The sequence below is a fragment of the Eulemur rufifrons genome, chromosome 29 (genome assembly GCF_041146395.1).
Source record: "Eulemur rufifrons isolate Redbay chromosome 29, OSU_ERuf_1, whole genome shotgun sequence".
Lineage (NCBI taxonomy): Eukaryota > Metazoa > Chordata > Mammalia > Primates > Lemuridae > Eulemur > Eulemur rufifrons.
The window spans coordinates 45018323-45042758 of NC_091011.1; the positions used below are offsets into that span (position 1 = coordinate 45018323).

The following is a 24436-nucleotide window of genomic DNA, read 5'->3' on the forward strand; positions in this document are numbered from 1 at the left end:
TCTTCAGGAAGTAATGACCATGCTCTAGAAAGCTGTTGAAAACTTTGAAACCCGAGTTTCTTTCTTAAATTTTAACATCAAATCTCTTTTAATATCAAAGAAGCTCCATAAGAAATGAGGTCATTAAGATTTCCGGTACTTATTATGTAATTTTCATTTTTGGTTTCTTAAGAAAGAGTGGAATACTTTACAGATACATGAATTTTATTGAAATAAATCACAGGATATTCATAGTATAATTATTATTGGCAACTTTAAATTGGAGTCCAGAAACATTTTCTTGTACTTTTAAAGTATGAATTCAGATAACCAAACTTATCATATTATTATTAATATAACAAGAGCTAAAGTTTAGCCAGGTGTTGTGGCTCATGCCTGTAATCCCAGAATTTTGGGAGGCTAAAATGGATCACTTGAGGCCAGGAGTTCAAGACCAGCCTAAGCAACACAGTGAGACCCCATCTCTACAAAAATAAAAATAAAAATTAGCCAGGTGTGGTGGTGTATGCCTATAGCCAGCTACTTGGGAGGCTACGGCAGGAGGATCTCTTGAGCCCAGGAGTTTGAGGCTGCAGTGAGCTATGATCACACCACTGCTCTCCAGCCTGGGTGACAGAGTGAGACCCTGTCTCAAAAAACCAAAAACAAAGTTTAATACTTTATGAGTTCTTACTCTATTTTGGGAACTCCACTGAGTATTTTATATAAACAGTCTTCTTTAAATGAGATAAAAATCATATGAGGTAAGTTCAAATTCATGGCAAGTTCTTGGACCTCTCCAAAGATAGCTTCCATATCAGAAAGTATAGAGAAAAATGTAAGTGCCTACTCACTGTCCTGTTGTGAGAATTAAATGTTATAATTCATTTAAATCCCTTAGCTTGGCCTGCCTCATAGTAAATATTTTTAAAAAATTAACCTTTATTATTACAGAAATATTAAATAAAAAATAGGCTATTCTTTATCTTAATGGAACAATCAAAATATAGGAAATGATGGTTCGTAATTCAAGAGTAACATTTGAATAACAAATATTTCTGTCTTTATTTAGATTTTTTATATTGAGAGTCTGATTTTGACATTGGGCTGGTTTAAAATATAAATTGAACTATTTAGAGGGAAATTTTGATGAGACATTGGGGAAGGGAAAAAGCTAACTAAATCTCTAGCAATGTGAAATGTGGAATTATGTAAGAAGTTTTAAATTTTTCTAGCATATTTAATTACAGAGTGATGAAAACAGTAGAATTGCTCTGATTTTTAGAATTTGTATTGGACATGTAATCAAAATTTATTTTAGGAAAAAGTGACATTTTAACATGCTTCTAAAAAAATCACTAAATGTTATCAATTAAAAAATACAGATTGAGTCTTCTTTTTTTGGCAAGTCCTATAATTATAAATTGCTGGACCTTGGATTTTATTATATCATAGATAAAGTTCTGTGTCTAATGTATGTTATGTTTTTAGAGACATCCACTGTTATACAGAAAACTTTTAAAGCCAGTATTAATATTGTTCCCTACTTCCAGGATTATGACAGAATTCAACAAATCTCAAATTGTTCTTCTGTTTCTCCTTTAAAAGACTACTTTGTTAAAGATATGCATACCCTTTTTCGCCAAAATTAGACTTCCCATTGCCATATCAAGCAGAATTCTTCATTAAAAATATGAACGTAGAAGAAATGTTGGCCAGTGAGGTTCTCGGAGACTTTCTCGGGGCGGTGAAAAATGTGTGGCAGCCTGAGCGCCTCAACGCCATAAACATCACGTCGGCCCTAGACAGGGGCGGCAGGGTTCCACTTCCCATTAATGACCTGAAGGAGGGGTAAGCAGACCTTTATCTCATTGTCTTAAATATAGATTTTTTAAATACGGTGATTTTATCACGCTTATTATAGATGGCAGATGGCCTATTACAGTTTTCTTTTTAATAGGAAATAGATACTGTAAAGATATGAACATGCTAGCAATTTTCTATATTGACAAAGAGATTGTGTTAATAGTTCTGTATATCTCAAGTTCCAGGTCTGTGAAATCTAATTGTTGTAGATCAGGATCAGCATCATAAATTATAGCACTAAGTCTTTTGTGCCTTCCATAGAGAAGCTGATTATTTAGGGCCATGAATTTCAAAGGAAATTGATGCCCCAGTTATCAGCTGCAGACGGACGCGCGGACTGCTGTAACTTTATTCTAGGAAACTATTTCTTCGTCTTTAACATTCTTTCCACCATGTGTTGGTGACTGATAGCTGGAGTGGATTGGAAGCCCATTCCTATGATACGAGAACCTAAAGCCTGGTCTTGTCACTCACAAACTCGGTGATATTAGGCAAATGTTGAACTTCTCTGGGCCTCAACTTCCTCATCTGTTCCAGTGGGGATTATACTCTCCCTTAGGGTTGTTACAGTGATTAAATGAGACAACGTATTAGAAAGGGATTTGTCAATTCTCAAGCTGTGTAAAATATGACTTGTATCCTTGTAGAGGTCAAGAAAATTTTTGCCTGTGCAAATTGAAAGCGTCAGTGTCATTAAGACAAATTGTGATCTTTAATTACTAATCTATAATTTGAGGCAGATTTGCTCCCTCCATCCTGTTAAAGTACAGTGTGTGGTATAAATCACATTTTTCACCGCATATCCCTTTCCAACTCCTCCTTCATCCATAATTCTGAAAACACTGTTATCCAGGTGATATCTGAAATTAGCTAGAATGCCTGGATTAGTGAGAATTAACTCCAAGGGCAGCTTTAAAGGAGAACTTTGTTGGAAATAAGGGAAAAGATCACAGATGACATAGATGAAGTCTGAGGGAGTGGGCAGTAGGAGGGTAGGGAAAAGCAGTGAGTTATAAAGTCCAACTTAAAAATTTCGGAATTAAGTTTTATTTTCTATGTTACAGCAATAGATTTTGAAGTCAGTCAAGCACACATAGAAGTGCTTTGAGGAAAATATTTGCCTTATCTTTTGTCTGTACACTGGTTGGCTTTCTATATGAAAACATAATTCTAGACCTTAAATTTTCACTTCAGAGTTACAATATATTTCTCTTTCCCACGGAGTAAAGTGAAACCATGGAATGAGATGAACAGGAATATTTGCCCTGAAACAGTCTCTAAATTTGGAGCTTTGTCAACATTTTTCTTAAAGGAAAGGTGTTCCACAATGATTGTTAAAACAATAACCAAAAAAAAAAAAGTTGGAGGAAATAGCACAAAAACCAGGCACTGGCAGAGTTTTCCATTGTTGTAGTTTTTTCTGGTCTCACCCTTTCTCCAATCAGTAGTGGAGGCCCCACCCACAGAGGCACTTTTAGAACCTGAACTTAATTGAACTAAGCAGCTACCTAAACCAAACTCTGACCTAAAGCAGTGCTTTCCAACTATGTCTAGCCTGAGAGTTGCCAGTAGAACATTACTAAAAATATAGATTGGTTCCTGGCCTCTGATTCCCCCTGGAGACTGATTCTTTGAGCCTAGGGCTGGGCCTGAGCATGTGACTCTAAATTAAGAACAGAATTTTTGTCCTACAAGTACTTGTTAGAGAATTCAGTCATTGGCGGACTGGCCCCCAACACCTGCTAGAGGGAGGCATATGCTGTCAGATATTTGAGAGTTCGTCCCGTGGCATTTATTTGGACTCTTGTCTCAGATCCCTTCCCAACTTGAAATGCTTTCCACGAGTTTTAATTTAACGTTAAGCCTTAACCTTTACAAAATATTCTTATGAGGAGTCTTTTAAAATAGCATTTCTATAAATTGTACCCAATGCCAACTCCATTACTCCAGTGTCCCTATAAAAGCATGAATAAAATAAAATCCTATTGAGTTATAATTCCAGAAGAAAAGTTTATCCCTAGGAATGATTTCGCATGTTTTCTTTAGTTGTTATATAATGTCATGGTAACAGAAATAATTTTTTAGCCCTGTTGCCTTAAATTTAGAAATAAATCCAATGCTTAACTCATCTCTAGTGCCTCTCTTCCTTTTTAATGGCGTATATTGTGATTTTTAATTTACTTAGTATACTTTTTTCTTCTGTATTTTCTTTTGAAAATATCTTGGGCTATAAATCCTTTTAAAAATGAAATATTGAAAAGATCAAGAAGTAGGGTCAGTGATAGCAAAGGAATTGCAACCCTTGCTTTTTAAAAATTTTATTTAGAATATATATCCATATACTTCAGAAGTATTAATTAAGCACCTAATAAATGTGCTTAACACTTAAGCATAAGTCTTGGTCCTGGATTTAAAGAAAAAAAAGATCTTCATGAAATTATTTCCTATTACTCATGACAGCCACAATCTACTAATTATAATATAAATGTTTTCATATGCGATGTGTGTGGTTAAATAAACAGCAGATGACCAAGACTAGCTCTCAGTGGTAGACTCTCGAAGTAAACCTACTACCCTTCCGCCATCTAAAGGGTCATTAAATGTCAATCCTCAAGAGCCTACCCTGCAGCATCCCCACTCATTGTCCTTCTTGACAAGCATTTTTTCATCTCTGTAGAACTCACTGACAGCTTTCAGACTTCTCCTAAATCAAACAGAAAATGATTATAAAGATTTACTTCAAAGTGAGTAAGCTCCTGCAAAGAAAGGCTGAGCCCTCTGAAAAGGTTCATATTCACGTGCCAGACCCATTACCCCAAAGCAACTGTGCTGTCTCTGGACATGATCTTGCTGCTGCTTTTGCTCCTGACACTGAGCCAGAAGCTAAGGACTCGTGGATGTATTTAGCTTGGGATAAAGCTGGTGGAAAGAAGAGCAGGTTTATATTTCATTCTAGGCATGTCATAGCTGCCAACCATGGGTGAGTGATGTAGTGTAAATGGTGGCTATGAAGGGAATGATGGGGTGTGAGGATTAAAGAATATACTCACTTTTCCTAAGAGATTGTCAAACCTACCGCTATTTCCTCTGGTACCAAAGCATGTGGATCTAGCCCCAATTAGCAACTGAGAATCCTAGTTTATTCTCTAGAGGGAATACTCACAAAGTGCTCCCTCTAATTAATTGTCTGATTTTTGTCCTATATCAAAGGCCTCAGTGAGAAGTTATACTTGAGGAAGAGAGAAGGTAAGTCAATGGCTGCCAGATATTGGTCTGACGGAAAGTCATGATTCTGGGCCAGTTTCAGTAGGGTTCTGAAGTTGTTGCCATCTTTGGTGATACAGGGTTGTCCTTTTTTCTTAAATGATATCACTCCTCTGTAAATTAGTACAACCTCTATAGAAAACAGTATAGAGACTACTCAGGGAACTAAAAGTAGACCCACTATGGAATCCAGCAATCCCACTACTGGGTATCTACCCACAGGATAAGAAGTAATCTTATCAAAAAGATACCAGCATCTGAATACTTATCACAGAACAACTCACAGTTGCAAAGATGTGAAATCAACATCAGAGCCCATCAGTTGATGAGTGGATAAAGAAAACCACACACACACACACACACACACACCATGGAATACTACTCAGCCATAAAAAGGAATGAAATAATGTCATTTGCAGCAACTTGGATGGAACTGGAGAACATTATTCTAAGTGAAGTATCTCAGGAATAGAAAAACAAATACCGCATGTTGTCGCTAATAAGTAGGAGCTAAACAATAGGTACATATGGTCATAAAGTGGTGTAAAGGACATTGGAAACTAAGAAGGGGAAAAGGTGGGAGGGGGCGAGAGATAAAAACTTACCTATTGGGTACAATGTACAGGATTCAGGTGATAAGCACACTAAAATCCCTGACTTCAGCATTATATAATATAATTTATCCATGTAATGAACACTTGTACTCCCAGTATTTTGAAGTAAAAATTATAAAAAATATAATGTCCCTCCTATATTTTTGGTACAAATATCCTTTTTTTTTTCCCCCAAATATCCTTTCTTTTATGGATTGGTGGTGATACAGGAATTTTTGAAAGAATTCCTTTAATAAAAATAGAAACTGGAAACCCATATCAGTCCATTTTTATAACAAAAATAAATAAGTGAAATCAATGTAACTGTATGTTTAATTTCTATTCTTTTAAGTTCTATCAGTTTTTCTTTCATAATTTAGCATTGCTTATTAATATGTATTTTTTATGGGAGAGTATTGTATTAGTCTCTGGGACTTAGTGATTTACAGAATACAATCTGTACTTGCGATCTACTAGGGACTAGGCAAGTCATCAGATAATTAAAGTCAGTATTGTGAGAGCCACAACTGAGGTACCACAGAGAGGGCTCCCACTCTGCTTCAGGTCTGTGCCTGGAAAGGTTCATGGAGGAGGTGAGGCCCACTCTGCATTGAAAATGTTAAATACAGACTGGCCTGCTAAGAAAATGAGAAAGAGGGACTTTAGGCAGAAGTAAGGGCATGGCCAAAAGCCCTCACGTAGTAGAAAGGATGTTGGACTTGGCAACCTGCTCAGTGTGAGTGATGGTTATCAAGGGGGCAAAGACCAGACCATGTAAGGCCTTGTCTATCTGGAGAAGTTGTTTGGATTTTATCCTGCAGCATTAGGGACCTTTGTAGAAAATGCCTAATAGTAAAGTTTTCATTTTAGAGAGATCATACTTGTGTAGAATAAGGGGAGGATTGAATGGAGGGAATGCTGCGTGGAGATACTGGTGTTGAGGGGACCCAGTAGCCATCCATGTTCCCTGCTAGAGGCACGTGAACATTGAGAAAATTCTTTTAGAATTTAATGCCACTAAAACATGAAGGTCTCTGTAAGAAATAGTCACACTACCCCCTCTCTAATGATGAGAACTGTGACATTTACTGTTTTTTCTATTTTGATTTGGATACAAGTAAGTTCAGTGCCAAACTCAGTGCTCTGGATTACAATGGAATCATTAATATTAACCCTGTCAGTTTTTCAGTTTTTTCCTAATTTTTGGTTACTTTTTCATTTGTTTATTATATATGTTTTGTTATAATCTCATAAGTCCTTTATCCTTTATTTTCCATCTTACTTTTTGATTGATTAATTGTAGATGCATACAGAGAAAAGAAGTAGGGTAGAGGAAAAAAGCAGGAAATGTTGTGTTGCTTCTTTTGAGAGCCCGAGAGTTTCCAGGCAACATGTAATGTATATGGACACATTTTTCTCTAACCTGCCTTTTATCTCCTATATACATAAAGAATAAAATGCATTCATTAGTTGGGACAATGTAGAAAAAAATAAAATCATTAGATTCATTTATCTGGCTATTGCTGAAAAAGGCAGAGTATTGACTTAAATTATTTACCTGTTATTTGGCTCTTCATATTACATGTTTAAAGGCCTCAATAAATGTATTTCACCTCAAAGAAGGGAAATTGAGTTGTTCAAATTGGAAGAGAAAATTCGTTGCAAGGAACGAGTCTATCTGGCATACATCGATCCCTAAGGTTTTGAAGCCCCATGTTTTGTTAGCATTCATTGAGAGCCGAGTGCTTGATAATACATTCCCGTCCATCTGTTTATACACAGTTGAAATTCTGAAAACATGTGCTAAGGTCATAATGGTAAAGATCATCCTCGCTTCACTTCATAAAAATTTTACATTTTTACATATCAAAAAGCTAGCTGAAGGGAAAACAACAGATTATGAAAAACATAATTTTAGCATGTATAGCATAGAATTATTATTATACATGGCCTCAGACAAAATTATATATTAAAAAAAGCCAGCATGTTCAAATTTTTAGATTCTGCAGAAGAAATAATAGATACACATTTTTTTTAACCTACAAGGCAAATTCGTTATCAGCTGTTCTTGAGCATGACATTTTTGCTCTGTTTGTTTTTTTAAACATGGTATAATGTGTTTTATTCATTCATTCATTCAGCAAATAGGCTTTGTAAGGACAATGGCAAAGACTGGGTTCAAGGAGAACTATTAAGGACTGTTGCTTCACTCTCTGAGGAAGGTGATGGTGACTAGTACTAGAGTTGTGGCAGTGGGATAGAACAAAGTGGACAGGTGTTTATGAGAGTTATTTCAGGGTAAATGTCAGAGACTGATGATGGATTGGTTATGTGGAAAGAAGGAGCAGAGTCAAAGATGATGGTGCTTGAGTTCATGACTTGAGCATCTGGGGATGCCAATCACCAAGAAAGAAGAAGATAGAAGGAGGAACAGGTGGAGGTGGGGTGGGGTAATGGTGAACTCAGCTTGGAACATATTACGTTTGAGAAGCTTATAGATCATCCAAGTAGAGATGAAAGTAATTTGGCAGTGTGTGTCAACTGTCATAAAAATGTTTCCACTTCTAGGCATCTCTTTTAAGAGAGTAACGTTAAAGAATAAGCACAGAGATAGTTTTTGCAATATTATTTATAACATCAAAAAATTGGAAGCAACTTATATGTCCAACTCTGAAATAATTGCTGAATAAATCACATGCACTTAAAAAATTATATTGCCATAAAACGGTAATTACAAAGACTACAATATGGAAAATGCATACAATACATTAATTGAAAAAGCAGGATATAAAATTATATTTTAGAAATGATTGCAATTAGGTTAAAATGTATGAATTTGAAAAATATTATGCAAGGTACATTGGAAAATGAAAATAGCTCTCTTGGCAATATAAATGAGTTCTGTTTTTATATCCCAAGTTTTCTGTAATATTTTTATGTTGCTCTTATAATTTAAGAAAAACATTTCAAAGCACCAAAACTTTTATGCCCATTTATGTTATTTTGAAAGGAATTAATTTAAAATCTTACTAATTACAAATGCAAATCAATGTCTTGTTTAAGCAAGAGAGCTGTTAACAGTTGTAAGAAATGTTCATTTTGTATCTGCATTTACAGATATATTTTGCAATTATTAAGGAAAAATATGGGGTTAGCTTGGCAGTTAATAAAAGGATAGAAATTAACTTTATGTGAGGCTTAAAAATAATGACTTGTTTTAAATGGAATATGTTTATATTCACTGATCATCTAAATACTGATAGTTTCTTATATCAACTTTTGTTCTGAATTTTTAATTTGATCTTTAATTTTAGTCCACTATTTTGTTTGTTTCCCAAAGGTACAATTGGTTTTTTAGAAATGTTTTTTCAAATTAAACTTAAGTCCTAATATCAATTTGATGTAAAGGGCACAGGAATTTGTGTAAACATTCTCTGCAACACCATTGTCATCTCAGGCTTGGCTGTGACTTCATGCTTATATTGACATAGCTTTGAATCTTCATGCTGTACTTTTATTTCATTTCATTTTTTAAAAAGAGCAGCTTTATTGAGAAATAATTCATAGATCGTACAATTCGCCTATTTAAAATGTACAGTTTTGTGATTACTATAATCCATTTTAGGGCATTGTCATCCCAACACCCCCCACCCACCCTACCCTGTATCCATTAGCAGTTAATTACCACCATCCCCAGCCCTGGGCAACCGACCACTAATTTACTTGCAGTCTCTATAAATTTGCCTATTCTGGACATTTCATGTGAATGGAATCATGCAACATGTGGTCTTTTGTGACCAGCTTCTTTCACTTTGCATAATATTTTCAAGTTTCATCTATGTTGTAGAATTTTATCAGTATTTTATTTCTTTTTATTGCTGAGTAATATTCTATCGTATGGGTATGCTGCCTTTTGTTTATCCCTTCATAAGTTAATAAGCATGTGGATTATTTCTACTTTTTGACTATCACAAATAATGTTGCTATGAACATTCATGTACAAGTTTTTATGTAGACATATATTTACATTTTCCTTAGGTATATCCCTAGGAATGGAATTGCTGGGTCATATTATAACTGTATTTAACCTGTGAGGAACTGCTACACTATTTTCCAGAGCAGTTGCATCATTTTACATTCCTACTAGCAGATTAGGAGGGTTCCAATTCCTCTACATCTTCACCAGTGCTAGCTATTGTCTGTCTTTTTTATTATAGCCATCCTGGTGGAAGTAAAGTGGTATCTCACTGTGGTTTTGATTTCTAGTTCTCTGATGGCCAGTGATGTTCGGCATCTTTTCATATGCTTATCAGACGTTGGTATATCATCTTTGGAAATAGCTCTATTCATGTTGTTTGCCATTTTCAATTGGATTATTTGGCTTTCTTTTAAATTGTAAGAGTCCTTTTATATTCTAGATACAAATCCCTTATTAGATATATGATTTGCAAATATTTTCTCCCATTCCATGGGTTGTCTTTTCCCTTTCTTGATGGTGTTCTTTGAAGCACAGAACATTTTAACTTGGATAAATTTATTTATTTTTTCTATTATTGCTGGAGTTTTATGCTGTCATATTTAAGAAATCATTGCCTAATCTAAGGTCACAAAGATTTATGCCTGTTTTCTTCTCAGAGTTTAATAGTTTTAGCTTTTACATTTAAGTCTTTGATATATTCTTTCAGTATGCTATTTTTAAGAAAATTTTTAGATTCATAGAAAAATTAAGGAGAAGGTGCAGAAATTTCCCATCTACCTGCCCTTCCCACACATGCATAGCCTCCTCCATTATCAACATCCCCCACCAGAATGGTACATTTGTTATAATTGATGAACTTACATTGACAAATATCATTATCACCAAAAGCCTATAGTTTACATTAAATTTCACTCTTGCTATTGTACATTCTGTGAGTTTGGACAAATGTCTAATGGCATGAATCCAGAATTACAGTATTATAAAGAGTAGTTTCGCTGCTCTAAAAGTTATCTATGTCCCACCTATTCCTTTCTCCTTCCCCTTAACCCCTGGCAACCATTGTTCTTTTTACTGTCTCCACAGTTTGCTTTTTCCAGAGTGTCATATAATTGGAATCATATAGTATATAGCCATTCAAATTGGCTTCTTTCACTTAGTAATATGCATTTAAGTTATTTCCATGTCTTCTCATGGCTTGATAGCTCATTCTTTTTTAATGCTGAATAATATTTCATATTCTGGATGTACTATAATTTATTTATCATTCACCTATTGAAGGACTTCTTGATTGTCCCCAAGTTTTGGCAATTATGAATAAAGCTGCTATAGACATCTGTATGCAGGTTTTTGTGTGGATATGTTTTCAACTCCCTTGGTTAAATACTAGGGGGAGTGATAGCTGGATCATATGGTAAGGGTATATTTAGTTTTGTAAGAAACTGCCAAGCTGTCTTCCAAAGTGGCTGCACCATTTTGCATTCCCACTGAAATTTCCTGTTACTCTACATCCTTGTCAGCATTTGATACTGTCAGTGTTCTGGATTTTGGCCATTCTAATAGGTGTGTTGTATTTAATAGTATTTTATCATTGTCATAATTTGTATTTACCTGATGACGTGATGTGGAGCATCTTTTCATATGCTTATTTGCCATGGATATGTCTTCTTTGGAGAGGTGTCTGCAGAGTTCTTTGTACATTTTGGATAACAGTCCTTTATCAGATAAGTGTTTTGCAAACATTTTCTTGCAGTCAGTCTGTGGCTTGCCTTTTTATATTTTTTGACAGTGTCTTTTGCAGAGCAGAAATTTCGTTTTAATGAAGTCCATCATATCAGTTCTTTCTTTCATGGATTATGCCATTGGTGTTGTAACTAAAAAGTCATCACCAAACCCAAGATCATCTAGATTTTTCTCCTGTGTTATCTTCTAGGAGTTTCTTAGTTTTGCATTTTGCATTTATATCTATGATCCATTGTTAGTTAATTTTTGTGAAAGATAAAAGGTGTGTGTCTAGATTATTTTTTTGTTTTTGCAGGTGTGTGTTTAGTTGTTAAAATGCTACTTGTTGAAAGGATTATCTCTCCTCCATTGTATTGCCTTTGCTCCTTTGTCAGAGATTTGTTGACTAGATTTATGTGAGTCTATTTTTGGGCTTTCTGTTCTGTTCCATTGATCTATCTGTCTTTCTTTCACCAATACCACACTGTCTTGATTGCTGTGGCTTTATAGTAAGTCTTGAAGTCAGGTAGTGTCAGTACTCAAACTTTGTCCTTCTCCTTCAATTTCGTGTTGGCTATTTTGGGTCTTTTGCCTGTCCATATAAACTTTAGAACCACTTTATCAATATCCACAAAATAACTTGCTAGGATTTTGATTGAGATTACATTGAATCTATAATTAATTTGGGAAGAACTGACATCTTGACAATATTGAGTCTTCCTACCCATAAACTTGGAATCTCTCTCCATTTGTTTAGTTCTTTAATTTCTTTCATCAGAGTTTTATAATTTTCCTCATATAGATCTCGTACTTATTTTATATTTATATTTAAGTATTTTATTTTGGGAGATACTAATGTAAATGGCATGGTGCCTTTAATTTCAAGTTCCATTGTTCATGCTGGTATACAGGAAAGTGATTCACTTTAGTATGTTAACTTTGGTATCCTACAGCCTTTCTATAATATCTTATTAGTTCCAGGAGATTTTTTGCCAGTTCTTTTGGATCATATCATCTGCGAGCAAAGACAGTTTTATTTATTCTTTCCAAATCTGTATACCTTTTATTTCCTTTGCTGCTTTCATTGCATTAGTTAGGACTTCCAGTATGATGTTTAAGAGCAGTGATGAGAAGTGACATCCTCAACTTGTTCCTGATATTATTGGGAAAACTTTGAGTTTCTCACCATTTTGCATAATACTAGCTGTAGGGTTTTTGTAGATGTTCTTTGTCAAATTGAGGAATTTCCTCTCTATTCCTGGCTTACTAAGAGTTTTTACCATGAATGGGTGTTGGATTTTGTCAAATGCTTTTTCTGCATCTGCTAAGAAGATCATGTGAGTTTTCTTCTTTAGCTTGTTGATGTGGAAGATTATATAATTGATTTTTTAATGTCAAATGAGCCTTGCATAACTGGGATTTATCCCACTTGGTCATTGTGTATAATACCTTTTATATGGTGTTGGATTTGATTTGCTGATATTTTGTTGAGAATTTTTTCATCTATATTCGTAAGAAGTACAAGTCTGTAGTTTTCTTTTCTCAAAATGTTTTTTTCTGGTTTTGATATTAAAGTAGTGTTGGCCTCATAGAATGAGATAGGAGATAATCTCTTGGCTTTTATCTTCTGAGAAATATTGTTGAAAATTGGAATAGTTTCTTCCTTAAATTTGTGGTAGGATTCTGAACCCATCTGAGTCTGGTGCTTTCTATTTTTGAAGGTTTTTAATTATTGATTCAATTTCTTTACTAGATACAGAGTCAATACAGATTGTGTTTTCTTCTTATGTGAATTTTGGCAGATTGTGTATCTCAAGGAATTGGTCCATTTCATTTGCATTATCAAATTTATTCGTATAGAGTTGTTCATAATATTCCTTGATTATCCTTCTTATGTCCATGGAATCTTTAGTTATGTTGATCTTTCATTTCTGATATTAGCACTTGTGTCTTTTCTCTCTTTTTTTTTTTTTTCTTAGTAAGCCTGGGTTATCAATTCTGTTGATCTTTTCAAAGAACCAGCTTTTTTTCTTTGATTTTTTTTCTCTTGATTTTTTGTTTTAATTTCACTGATTTCTTCCCTAATTTTTATTGTTTCTTTTCTTCTGCTTACTTTGGATTTCATTTGTTCTTGTTTTTCTAGTTTCCTAAAGTGGAAACTTAGGTGACTGATTTTACATCTTTTGTCTCTTCTCATATATCCATTCTATGCTATAAATTTCCCTCTAAGTGTTGCTTTTGCTTCATCTCACAATTTTGATATTATAGTTTCATTTTCATTTAGTTCAAAATATTTTTAAACTTCTTTTGAGATGCTTCCTTTAACTAATGTTATTTAGAAATGTATTGCTTAATCTCCAAGTATTTGAGGATTTTCCAGTTATCTTTTGATGTTGATTTCTAGTTTAATTCCCTTGTCATCTGAGAGTAGACATTATATGATTTCTATTCTTTGAAATTTGTTAAGGTGTGTTTTATGGCCCAGAATAATGGTAAATGTTCCAGGTGAACTTGAGAGGAGTGTGTCTTCTGTTATCGTTAGCTGAAGTAGTCTATAGATGTCTATTAAATCTAGTTAACTGATGATGATGTTTGGTTCCACTATGTCCTTACCAGTTTTCTACCTGTTGCTTTTGTCTATTTATGATAGAGGGATGTTGAAATCTCCAACTATAGTAGTAGATTCATCTGTTTCTCTTTGCACTTCTATCAGTTTTTGCCTAATGTAATTTGATGCTTTGTTATTAGGCACATACACATTGCAATTATTTTATATTCTTAGAAAAATTGACCTCTTTATCATTATGTAATATCTTCTTTATCCCTGATAACTTTCCTTGCTACAAAGTCCAGTCTGTCTGAAATTAATATCTCTAATCCTGCTTTTTAAAAAATTAGCATCAGAATGGTATATCTTTTCTATCCATTTAATGTATATGTATCTCTATTTAAAGTAAATTTCTTGTAAACAACATATAGTTGGTTCTTGCTTTTTAATCTACTCTGATAAGCTCTGTGTGTTACTTAGAGCATTTAGACCATTGATGTTTAAAGTAATTACTAATGTAGTTGCATTACTCTCTACCATATTTGCTATTTTTCTATTTGTTGCCCTTGTTCTTTGTTCCTATTTTTGTCTTTCACTCTTTTCTCACCCTTTGTGGTTTTAACTGAGCATTTTATATGATTCTGTTTTCTCCCCTCTCTTAGCATATCAGTTGTGGTTTTTTTTTTTTCCTTTTTTCCTTTTTTTTTTTTTCCTTTTTTTAGTGATTGCCTTAGAGTTTGTAATATACATGTACAAGTAATCCAGGTCCACTTTTAAATAACACTATACCACTTCCCGGGTAGTGCAAGTATCTTATAATAAGAAAATAATCCATATTTCTCCCTCACTTCCCTTGTATCATTGCTCTCATTCATTTTGTTTATGTATAAGCATATCAAAATATGTTTATATACTTAAGCATACATAGGTGAATACATTGTTGCCATTATTTTTTTTCCATTTTAATATATTTTTTTCATATTGTAATTTTCAGAACTTTTAAAAAATTTTTATTTCGGGATATCATGAGGGTACAAACATACTGGTTACATTTTATGTCTTTGCCTCACTCAAGCGAGGATTAGAGGCATGTCCTTCCACTTTACAATGCTCACCACGTCCATTAGTTGTGAGTTTACCTCTCCCCCTAACCCCTTAATCCCTGGAGATTATTACTATCGTGTGAGCACCATAGTGTTGATTAGTCAGTGCCAGTTTTATGGTGAGTACATGTGGTGCCTAGTCTTCCGATCTTGTGATACCTCACTTCGGGCTATTATTATTTTAAACAAGCTATTATCTGTTAGATCAATTAAAAATAAGAGACATAAGAATTCTTGTTTTATCTTCACTTATTTCTTCTCTGATGCTGTATTTTTCTTTACATAGGTCTGAGTTTCCGACGTATATCATTTTACATCTGTCTAGAGAACTTCTAACAATTCTGTTCACTGTATTTTTTAGAACCCTTTGCATATTAATCATAGTTGCTTAAAATTTCTGGTCTGATCATTTCAACATCTCTGCCATGTCTGAATCTGGTACTGATGCTTGTTCAGTCTCTTCAAACTGTGTTTTTTCCTATTTAGTATATTTTGTAATTTTTCCTTGATAGCTGGACTAATGTATTGGGTGAGAGGAATCGCTGTAAATAGGCCTTTAGTAATCTGGTGGTCAGGTGGGGGATGCTTTCTATAGTCCTATGGTTAGTTCTCAGTCTTTCAGTGAGCCTGTGCCTCAGGACTCTGAACCTCACATGTGCTGCTCAGCTGCCCCCCCACCCCCGCCCAGGTGCCACAGGATGACTAAAGTGGTCTGTTGTTGGGTATTTTCCTTCCTTTGCATGGAAGGATAGAGCCGGCTACAGTTGGGTATTTTTCTTCCCCCAAGTCAGTTAGGCTTTGATATAACCCTAGCATGGTAGGCTCTGGTTAAATAGTTTCTCCTTAGGGCAGGCTTTGTTAAGAACAGTACACTCTGGTGTATTTCCAAATGATTTTTTTTCCTCCCCCTGCTGGAAGCACAAGGGAATTGTTCTCTGTTACTCACTGTAAGAACCTGGTTATCCCAAAACACATAAATGTGGGAGCTCTCTGATGACTGGGTTCCTCTGGAGTTACTACCTTCTCAGATTTGTCCACGCTAAGCCTCCAGCAATTCATCAGTTACAGTTCAGGGTTGCCTACCTCAATACTGGTCCTCTCAGAAGTTTCGGCTCAGGGGTTTCTTCTCCAGTAAATTGTGATTCTCTATGTTTGTCTCTCAGTCTCTCCAATTTTCCAGGCAGTAGTTTGCCCTGTGACCTTGCTTCTCCTATGGATCTAAGAAGAATTGTTTATTTTTCAGTTTGTTCAGCTTTTTACCTGTTGTTAGTTTTGAGTGTTTACTTCCAAGCTTCTTATATGCTATATTGGAAACCAGAAGTCCTCTTTGATCTATTGTGGATTAATTTTATATATGATGTGAGGTAGGAGGCTCAACTTCATTCTTTTTTATGTGGTTATCTGGTTGTTCTAGCACCATTAGTTGTAAAGACGATTCTTTCCCCCTTGATTATCTTGGTACCTGTGAAAATAATCAATTTACTAAATATGAGAGTTTATTTCTCAATTTTATTCCATTGATCTGTATGTCTGTCCCAATGCCTTTTCCTCACTGTCTTGACTACTGTAACTTTAAGTTTTCAAATTGGGAATTATGACCCTTCCAAATTTGTTTTTCTTTATCAAGATTTTTTTGTGTGTGTATGGTTATTCTGGGTTCCTTAAATTTCCATATGAACTTTAAATCAGTTTGTCAATTTCTGCAAAAAAGGCAGCTGGAATTTTGATGGTTTTATTTCATTTCATAAGTAGCTGTAACATTGTCATGAGAAGAAGTAATATTTACTAAGAGTAATTTCCTGGTTTTCTCATTTCTTTTGAAAGGTCAGTGAGACTCCTGTCTTCTCAGGCTGTTCCAAGATTATTTAAATGCTGTTATCACTATCTTGCTTTATTATGAATTCTTGTTAGGCAATTAAGTAGATTCTTGCCTCATAATTGCTAAGATACATACTAAGAAAATAAATTTTGTGTGCCTTGTTTGTGTTCACCAAACGATAATTTTTCTCTTACATTAATATCTTAGATAAGAGATTGAGAGCCCTTCTAATGAGAGACCAAGCATATAGAGGTTTGTTTGGTAAAAGAACTGACAGAACTGTTGGGTAAAATAGCAAAGTCTATCTAAAGCTCCATACTTCCAGGGCTATAGTTTCACAATCTTATTATACTAAAATCAAGTGAAGATTTATTACTTAAAATTATTTAATATATTAGCAATAGGGTTATTTTTTATACAATTTACATTAAGAATTTTTTAAGGTATGCAGTCTGCCAAAAACAGTAATCAGAATATGATACATGGTTATTTTTAATAAAAATAAATGGGATGAAATAAAATTTTTTAGAAATTAACATTGAATGGAAAGAGTATTTGGTACAGCAAAGCACTCAGTAAATATTGGTTGAATAAAGGAATGAATGAAAGGAAGCCCTTACATGAATCGCTGCTTTTAAAGCCTAGTCCTCTACCAAAGGGATAATTCTAGTTAATCCCTCAATTCAAAAGGATAAATCCTGCTTTCAAGGTAGGTTGTTATTTTAGTGTTTCTAATTTTCTTAAAGGATAACCTGAAAGTTTCACATTTTTACAGCGTTTATGTCATGGTTGGTGCCGATGTCCCATTTTCTTCTTGTTTACGAGAAGTTGAAAATCCACAGAATCAACTGAGATGCAGTCAAGAAATGGAGCCTGTAATAACATGTGATAAAAAATTTCGTACTCAGTTTTACATAGACTGGTGCAAAATTTCATTGGTGAGTTTTTGTTTTATTTTATTTTTGCAGATGTAATTAAGGGTGATGTGGCTGGAGATAACATTTGACAAAAACCTGAATTGCTTTTAAGAACAAATCCTGGGTTTACTTTGTTAACTGCAATTGACTTCCCTTGACTTTAAGGATTTGGTAAGCTTGTCAACAGTACATCCATTTAGGAAACAGTATCTCCACTTTTGTACTCACTCTACCCTTGACTGGTTGCTGAGTCTGGATTAGCTTGGCAGGTGGTCCAGATGAACCCTCTGGACATCCAGGTAGCTGCTAAATCAGCAGGGATTATGGAGTCAGTGTGATATGTGCAGAACTTTTCTCCTTAAATATGCCACCACAACCCCACTTTGGCAGGAGAGAATGTGGTACAATAGTAACTCTGAAAATAAAGCAACATTGTGCTAATGATTCAACGTCCTGAAAACTCAAATTTTAGGGAAAGTTTAAAGAACAAGAAATAATTCCAAGTGAAAAAAGTTAGAATCTTACCTACAGTTCATAACCATTTAATATTTCTTCCCAAACCACTTTTTAATTTGCATGTTAAAAGATTTAGGAAAAAGTAAGGTTTCATATATATGTAATATATGTATAATATTTTATATTTAAATTTATATTTTATATTATGTCTCTCTATATAATATTTTGATCCTGCTATCTGAAAGGTAGGAGAGTTGTTTTAACTTTTTAGTGACCTTTAGATTTAACTCTGTCAACTCTATGATTGGTGGTGAGTAAATTAGATCTAAGTTTAAAGTTGACATTTGAACAAAGTTATTGACACATAAACACAACTATCACTTCATGTCTTAGAGAGCCAACTGCAGGCAGCCTTCCAGGATTCAATATTGGAGAACATATTACTCACATTGCAACACTTAGCATCCCTTTTGGCCTTTTGCCTTGGACTCTTCTCATGTCCCTTGTGTCTTAGAAAAATAATGGTCTTTCTTTGCCTTCTTAAATCAAGTAAAATTATTAACTTGTGGTTTATGTGTATTACAGGTAAATTTGCAAATTTGTAAAAATTTGCATTTTAGTCATGGTGCTAATCATAGAAGGGTGCAGGAGACTGGGAAGCTGCTATCCTAGCTTAAATAGGGTCCTCTCCCCAGAGACGGCAGATGACAGGACGTAACAACTCTATTTTACTTGTGGTTGTACTGTAAAAGGAGTTTATGTTTAGGAATATTATCTAATTTCTAAAAGTTTAAAAATGACATGTGCTTTGAAGATTTTTATGTGGTAAGTCTTCGTAAATGGAAAGGTTGGGAATTTTTACTTTTTATTTTACATATAATTATATATATTCCACATCTTACCATGAAATATTTCAGAAGACTTAAATAAAAGCATCATATAGTAAACGTAATAAAGTATAACAGAAATGGAAAATCAGGACCTAAACTTTACCCCCCAAAATAAGCATAAGATCATGCTTGACAACAAGCCTCCTCATGTGTAGGACAAAAAAGGAAATTCATCAGTTATTTAGTTCTCGTTTTTAAAGAGGAGGCAGAGCATCAGTTCCTTGGCAGAAAACAAAGTTTTTACCAGCACTGTATTAACAAAATTCTTCAAGTGGATTTTTCTGGGAGAGGATACTGAGCAGTGCTACAAGTAATTCTCCTCAACATTTTTTTCAGTAGCAAATGTAGTAACAAATTTCATATGGCTACATTTTTAATGTCCTACAATAAAAAACCTTAGCATAATTAAATGCAACTCGGTGAAGGCAGTTCAGTTCAGTGTAGATAAATTAACTTAGTTTAAGTGTTGGGCATTTTTTGGTCCTGGAATAGAATTTAGTAAGACTATAGCATGTTTCTTAGACTATGCTCCATGTTCCTTAGACTATCTTTCCTAAAACTTACTTGTCAGCTGGATAGCAGAAAGATCAAGGATAACACATTTGGAAATTGTCTGTGAGTTTTCTTCCTTTCTCTTTTACAAAATTTAGAAACCATACGTGCATACCTGGTCATCAGCCAGTTGAGGTTTGTGAACATCTGCACTAGAGGTTTGTCACTAAGAAATAAGAAATTTATATAATAGTGGACAACAACTACATACACATGCACACACATATATATTATGCATGTATACAAATATGTGTATGTATTCATGTTGTAGGAAGGGCATAGAAAGCAGGCAAGATAAAGCCTTTCTTTATATTACTGTCATTCGTTACTTTTCTCTAGCTGCAATAAATAATTGCAAATTCAAGGTGATAAAGTAATTGGAAAAGATGGCTTTTTAGATAATTTGTCAAAGAATGTTTTGGTGTTTCCAGATCATAAAATCTCACAATGTTGCACCTATTAATTTGATGTGTAATTGTCTTCTTTTGCATCAGGTTGATAAAACAAAGCAAGTGTCCACCTATCAGGAAGTGATTCGTGGAGAGGGGATTTTACCTGATGGTGGAGAGTACAAACCCCCTTCCGATTCTTTGAAAAGCAGAGACTATTACACGGATTTCCTAATTACACTGGCTGTGCCCTCGGCAGTAGCACTGGTCCTTTTCCTAATACTTGCTTATATCATGTGCTGCCGACGGGAAGGCGTGTGAGTACTTTAAAACATTAATAAAAAATTAGAGAGCCTGCTAAGATAATAACATAGAATTTTCCGTTAAAAGCAAAGTTTCATTTAGTTCATAAAATCCTTTATAAATGAATTGAAAATGTGTTCAAGTTAAACTGCAGCACTTTATTCCTGTAAAATGAATTAAAATAGTTTTGAATCTGGTAAATCAAATTAGGAGATATAATTACTTTATTCAGAAATTATTAATGCTTGATGTAAATTCATGCTGGTAAAACAGACCGAAGAATAATTAAGGCTAGATATTTTGGTTATACAAGGCATCTTGCGTGAGCAGAGACTTCAGAATCTATTGACATGGTAATTGCATTTTAAATAAATAAATTGTCTTAGTTTGATCAGGAGTGATGGTCAGAATTCTTCCTGAAATCTTTCTGCTGTCAAACAGGGTGACATAATCTAAATGTTTAAAACATATTTAAAAAAGCAATTTAGGAGTAAATTAATAAGAATAAGGTATAATTTGAGTAATGAGTCTTCACCTCATGAATAGTTAGTACTTTCAGGACATCTATGTCAATTAAGATAATCTCCTGAGATTATCTGGAAGTCAGGATAACAAAGCAAAGGATAAAAGATTAATAAAGCAGCAAGTAGCAAATTCTTCCATTTTACATGTAGCCTGATTTCATTATGTCATAGAATTTATTTCAATCAAGAGCTGATTCTTAATCTCCATTTTTTTTTCCATTTTTCTATGTGTTTCTCATCAGTATTCCATCGCTGTATGTGTACTCATCCAAGTAATGTCATAAACCTGGTGGCAAATGCTGCCTGGTTGCATTTAATAGTAACAATGTCAGCATTTCCACATCATGCAAGATCCCATGAGCATATAGTCTTAATGTTCCAAATATCAATGCTATTATTTAATTCATAAATTTTGTTTTGTTTCTAGGGAAAAGAGAAACATGCAAACACCAGAGTAAGTGTCTTCTTTCCTGTTATTTTCTTTATCATTTTTATTCCACTTATCAGTTGCCCATCATGCTCCATACATGTGTGTCATGCTTTTTTTTCATTCATCATCTTTCATAGTTTATTTTATAAATGTGAAAGCTGCTTTCTAAATAGAGATATTTAGGAGGGGTAGAAACCAAAACTAAAAAGGGTTCAAAAACTAAGATTACATAGATAAAAAATTAAACCTAAAATATTTCAGATTCAGAATATTAACTTGCCATTTATATTATGTGATTTCCCAATCTGCATTTCTGTAAACCAGAGAACAGATGAAAAGACCTTTCATACAAGTTTTCCAGAATCTACAGTAATACCCTACCATAAAATGAAACTTCTGTGAGTATTTATAAATGCCCCACCAGAAGCAACAATATAAAAGCTATCTTAACTGTAGAAAATAAATAGAAAACTAGTTTGTTACTTAGGGCTATAATATTAACACGATGCTTCATAGCTTAGTTTAATGAAAGACTTATATATTTAAAAATCAGTTTATAATTCTTAGTTTTGCTGTGTTAAAAGTATATGAGATGTATCTCTTTGTGAGATAATTTGTAAAATGCCCAAAATGCAATAATGTCTTGTTATTTTAAAAGAAAAAATATATTTCATAATTTTTTCAAATTGATGATCCGTGAGGCTAATATGCAATTTTAAACATATGTTGTTTTATTTCTTTTTGACCTAGCATCCAGCTGGTTCATCACAGTGCTATTCAAAAATCCACCAAGGAGCTTCGAGACATGTCCAAGAATAGAGAGATAGCATGGCCGCTGTCAACCCTTCCTGTGTTTCACCCTGTAACTGGGGAAATCATACCTCCTCTGCACACAGACAACTATGATAGCACTAACATGCCTCTGATGCAAACGCAGCAGTAAGTATCCACTCGGAGCCGTAATTGCGAATGTGCATGTATATTTTTTTTACAGACTAATGTCTGTAAAGACCAGAGCATTCACTGTTGTGTTTTGTTTGTTTGTTTGTTTGTTTGTTTATAACTGGAAGAAAAAAATACCAAAAGGATGTTGATAGTGTAAATCCCATCCCCACTGTCCTGACACAAGTACAATAGAATTCCTTTCAGGAAATGCTTTATTTTTTCCACCTCAGTAATCCAAGCATGAACACATTTACCTTAATATTTAAGAAACTGACAATGATAATAAACGAACATGTATGTTTGCTCAAAGATGAGTTAATTGTGAAAAAAGAAGCATATCCTAAAGCGTGTCAAACTGATTAATTTTTCAGAGATATTGTTAGAATTATTTGGCTTTGTTACCCTTTTAAAAATTTTTTATTAATATAGACCTATGGAATCTAAATTTTTTGCCTCAGGGTGAAACAAAGGGTTTTTAGGGTTTAGTTTTGTGTGTGTGTGTGTGATCTGCTTGTATATTAAAACAAGTAGTTCCAGTTTGGGCTATAAATACCCCTTTTGTTAGTGCAAACCTTGTCTAGTGCTGGGAGGACGGCAGTCAGAAAGCCTGGAAGAAGACTTTGTAAGGGGAAGGTACAGGGGAGCAGTGAGCACAGTTGCTCTTAAGAACCCATGTCATGTGCCTAGAAGCTAGATTTTGATATAAGGGAATGATGGGTAAAACTATCGTTTATTTTTAAGAATATGGCTTTTTCTTTTTAACCATATGTTAAAATGGGTTGAATTCAATTGCCCCAAGCACTAGAAGTCACAAAGTTGGCTTTTAAGGTTCTCTTTTTCATTTTACTTTTGTAGGTAGAATGGCTATGCAAAAAAAGTCTCTCTCTCTCTCTTTTGCTCATTCTCACACACACACCCCTTAGGATATGGTACAAAAGTAAATGCTTATTATTGATTAAAAATTTATCTGGGAACTATGCTGGGTACACGTTTTCCCATTGAGAGCGCTTATTTTGTAACCAGGTGGAATACATGTGGTAATTTGAAGAGTAAATAGTAATATGAGTAGTATAGACTAGATACATCTGTCCACAATACTTTAGAAATCCAAAAGTATTATGGGTATTTTCATAAAGTTCTCGAATATTATTTACATTAGAGTTGTATAGACCAAGGATGTGTTTATGTGTGTGTGTGTGTGTGTGTGTGTGAGAGAGAGAGAAAGAGAGAGATTAATAAGTCCTATTACAGTGTTGAAAATTGCATATATTTAAAATTTTGAGTTTTGAAAACATTAACATATCGGGGATATAAATATTAAAGTTACAAAATTTAGTTGTACTGAACGGAAAGGATGGATGTCTATGTTCTCCAGTGGTCAGTGGCGCATCCGTTATAGGTCATCGTACAACCCGGTTTACTAGGATGCACTGGTGCGCTGATGAGAGGCGGGAGGATCACTTCAGAATAGGAGTTTAGGCCAGCCTGGGCAACATAGTGAACAACCCTATCTCTACAAAAAACTTTTTAAAAAATTAGCCAGCTTTGAAGGCATGTGCTAGCTGCTTGGGAGGCTGAGGCAGGAGGATTGCTTGAGCCCAGGAGCTCGAGGCTACAGTGAACTGTGATTGCCATACTACACTCCAACCCGGGTGACAGAGAGAGACCTTGTCTCTTAAAAAAAAAAAGAAATGGGCAAATACACTTGGAAAACAGATTTTGTTTGTTTTTTAAGCTACAAGATTTCTCAGACCCTCAGACAAGTGTGTTGATATACTTTGTGAATCCATGGGAAAATGTCAGTATAGGTAACTTCAAAAAACAGTTTGAGAAATGCTTCTATTGACAAAGTAACAATGCTATAAAATTTTAGAATACAAAACTATTTATTGTAATGCATAGGGGAACTTGAATATGTTTGGATATCAGTAAAACTCTATGGCTAGTGAAATTTAAGGGAGGAAGAAAGGCCACTATCATTTTTTAGACACCTTTCTAACCATATATCTTGAGAATACGAATAGCTCCTTAAAAATTATTCTGATTCCCTATAGTTAGGATTTTTGCAACATTGCTACTAATATTCCAGCAAAACAAAATTTTCTCTCTAGTTCACAACCAAATGCATCTTCCTGGTTCTACCATAACCCCATCAGGACT

General features: G+C 34.3%; 1 protein-coding gene across 10 annotated transcripts in view; it reads left to right on the forward strand.

The window, feature by feature from the left end:
* The window catches only part of SGCE (sarcoglycan epsilon), a 69635-nt gene that overhangs the window by 34714 nt on the left and 10485 nt on the right, over positions 1 to 24436 (forward strand). For 5 of the 10 annotated variants that reach the window (XM_069462712.1, XM_069462716.1, XM_069462707.1 and 2 more), the window contains 5 exons: positions 1632 to 1830; positions 17646 to 17808; positions 20180 to 20391; positions 21329 to 21355; positions 22082 to 22270. In XM_069462712.1, coding sequence (XP_069318813.1) covers positions 1632 to 1830; positions 17646 to 17808; positions 20180 to 20391; positions 21329 to 21355; positions 22082 to 22270 — 790 coding nt within the window. The remainder of the gene's footprint in view (positions 1 to 1631; positions 1831 to 17645; positions 17809 to 20179; positions 20392 to 21328; positions 21356 to 22081; positions 22271 to 24436) is intronic. The other 5 variants (XM_069462717.1, XM_069462708.1, XM_069462709.1 and 2 more) reach the window with 1 other exon arrangement.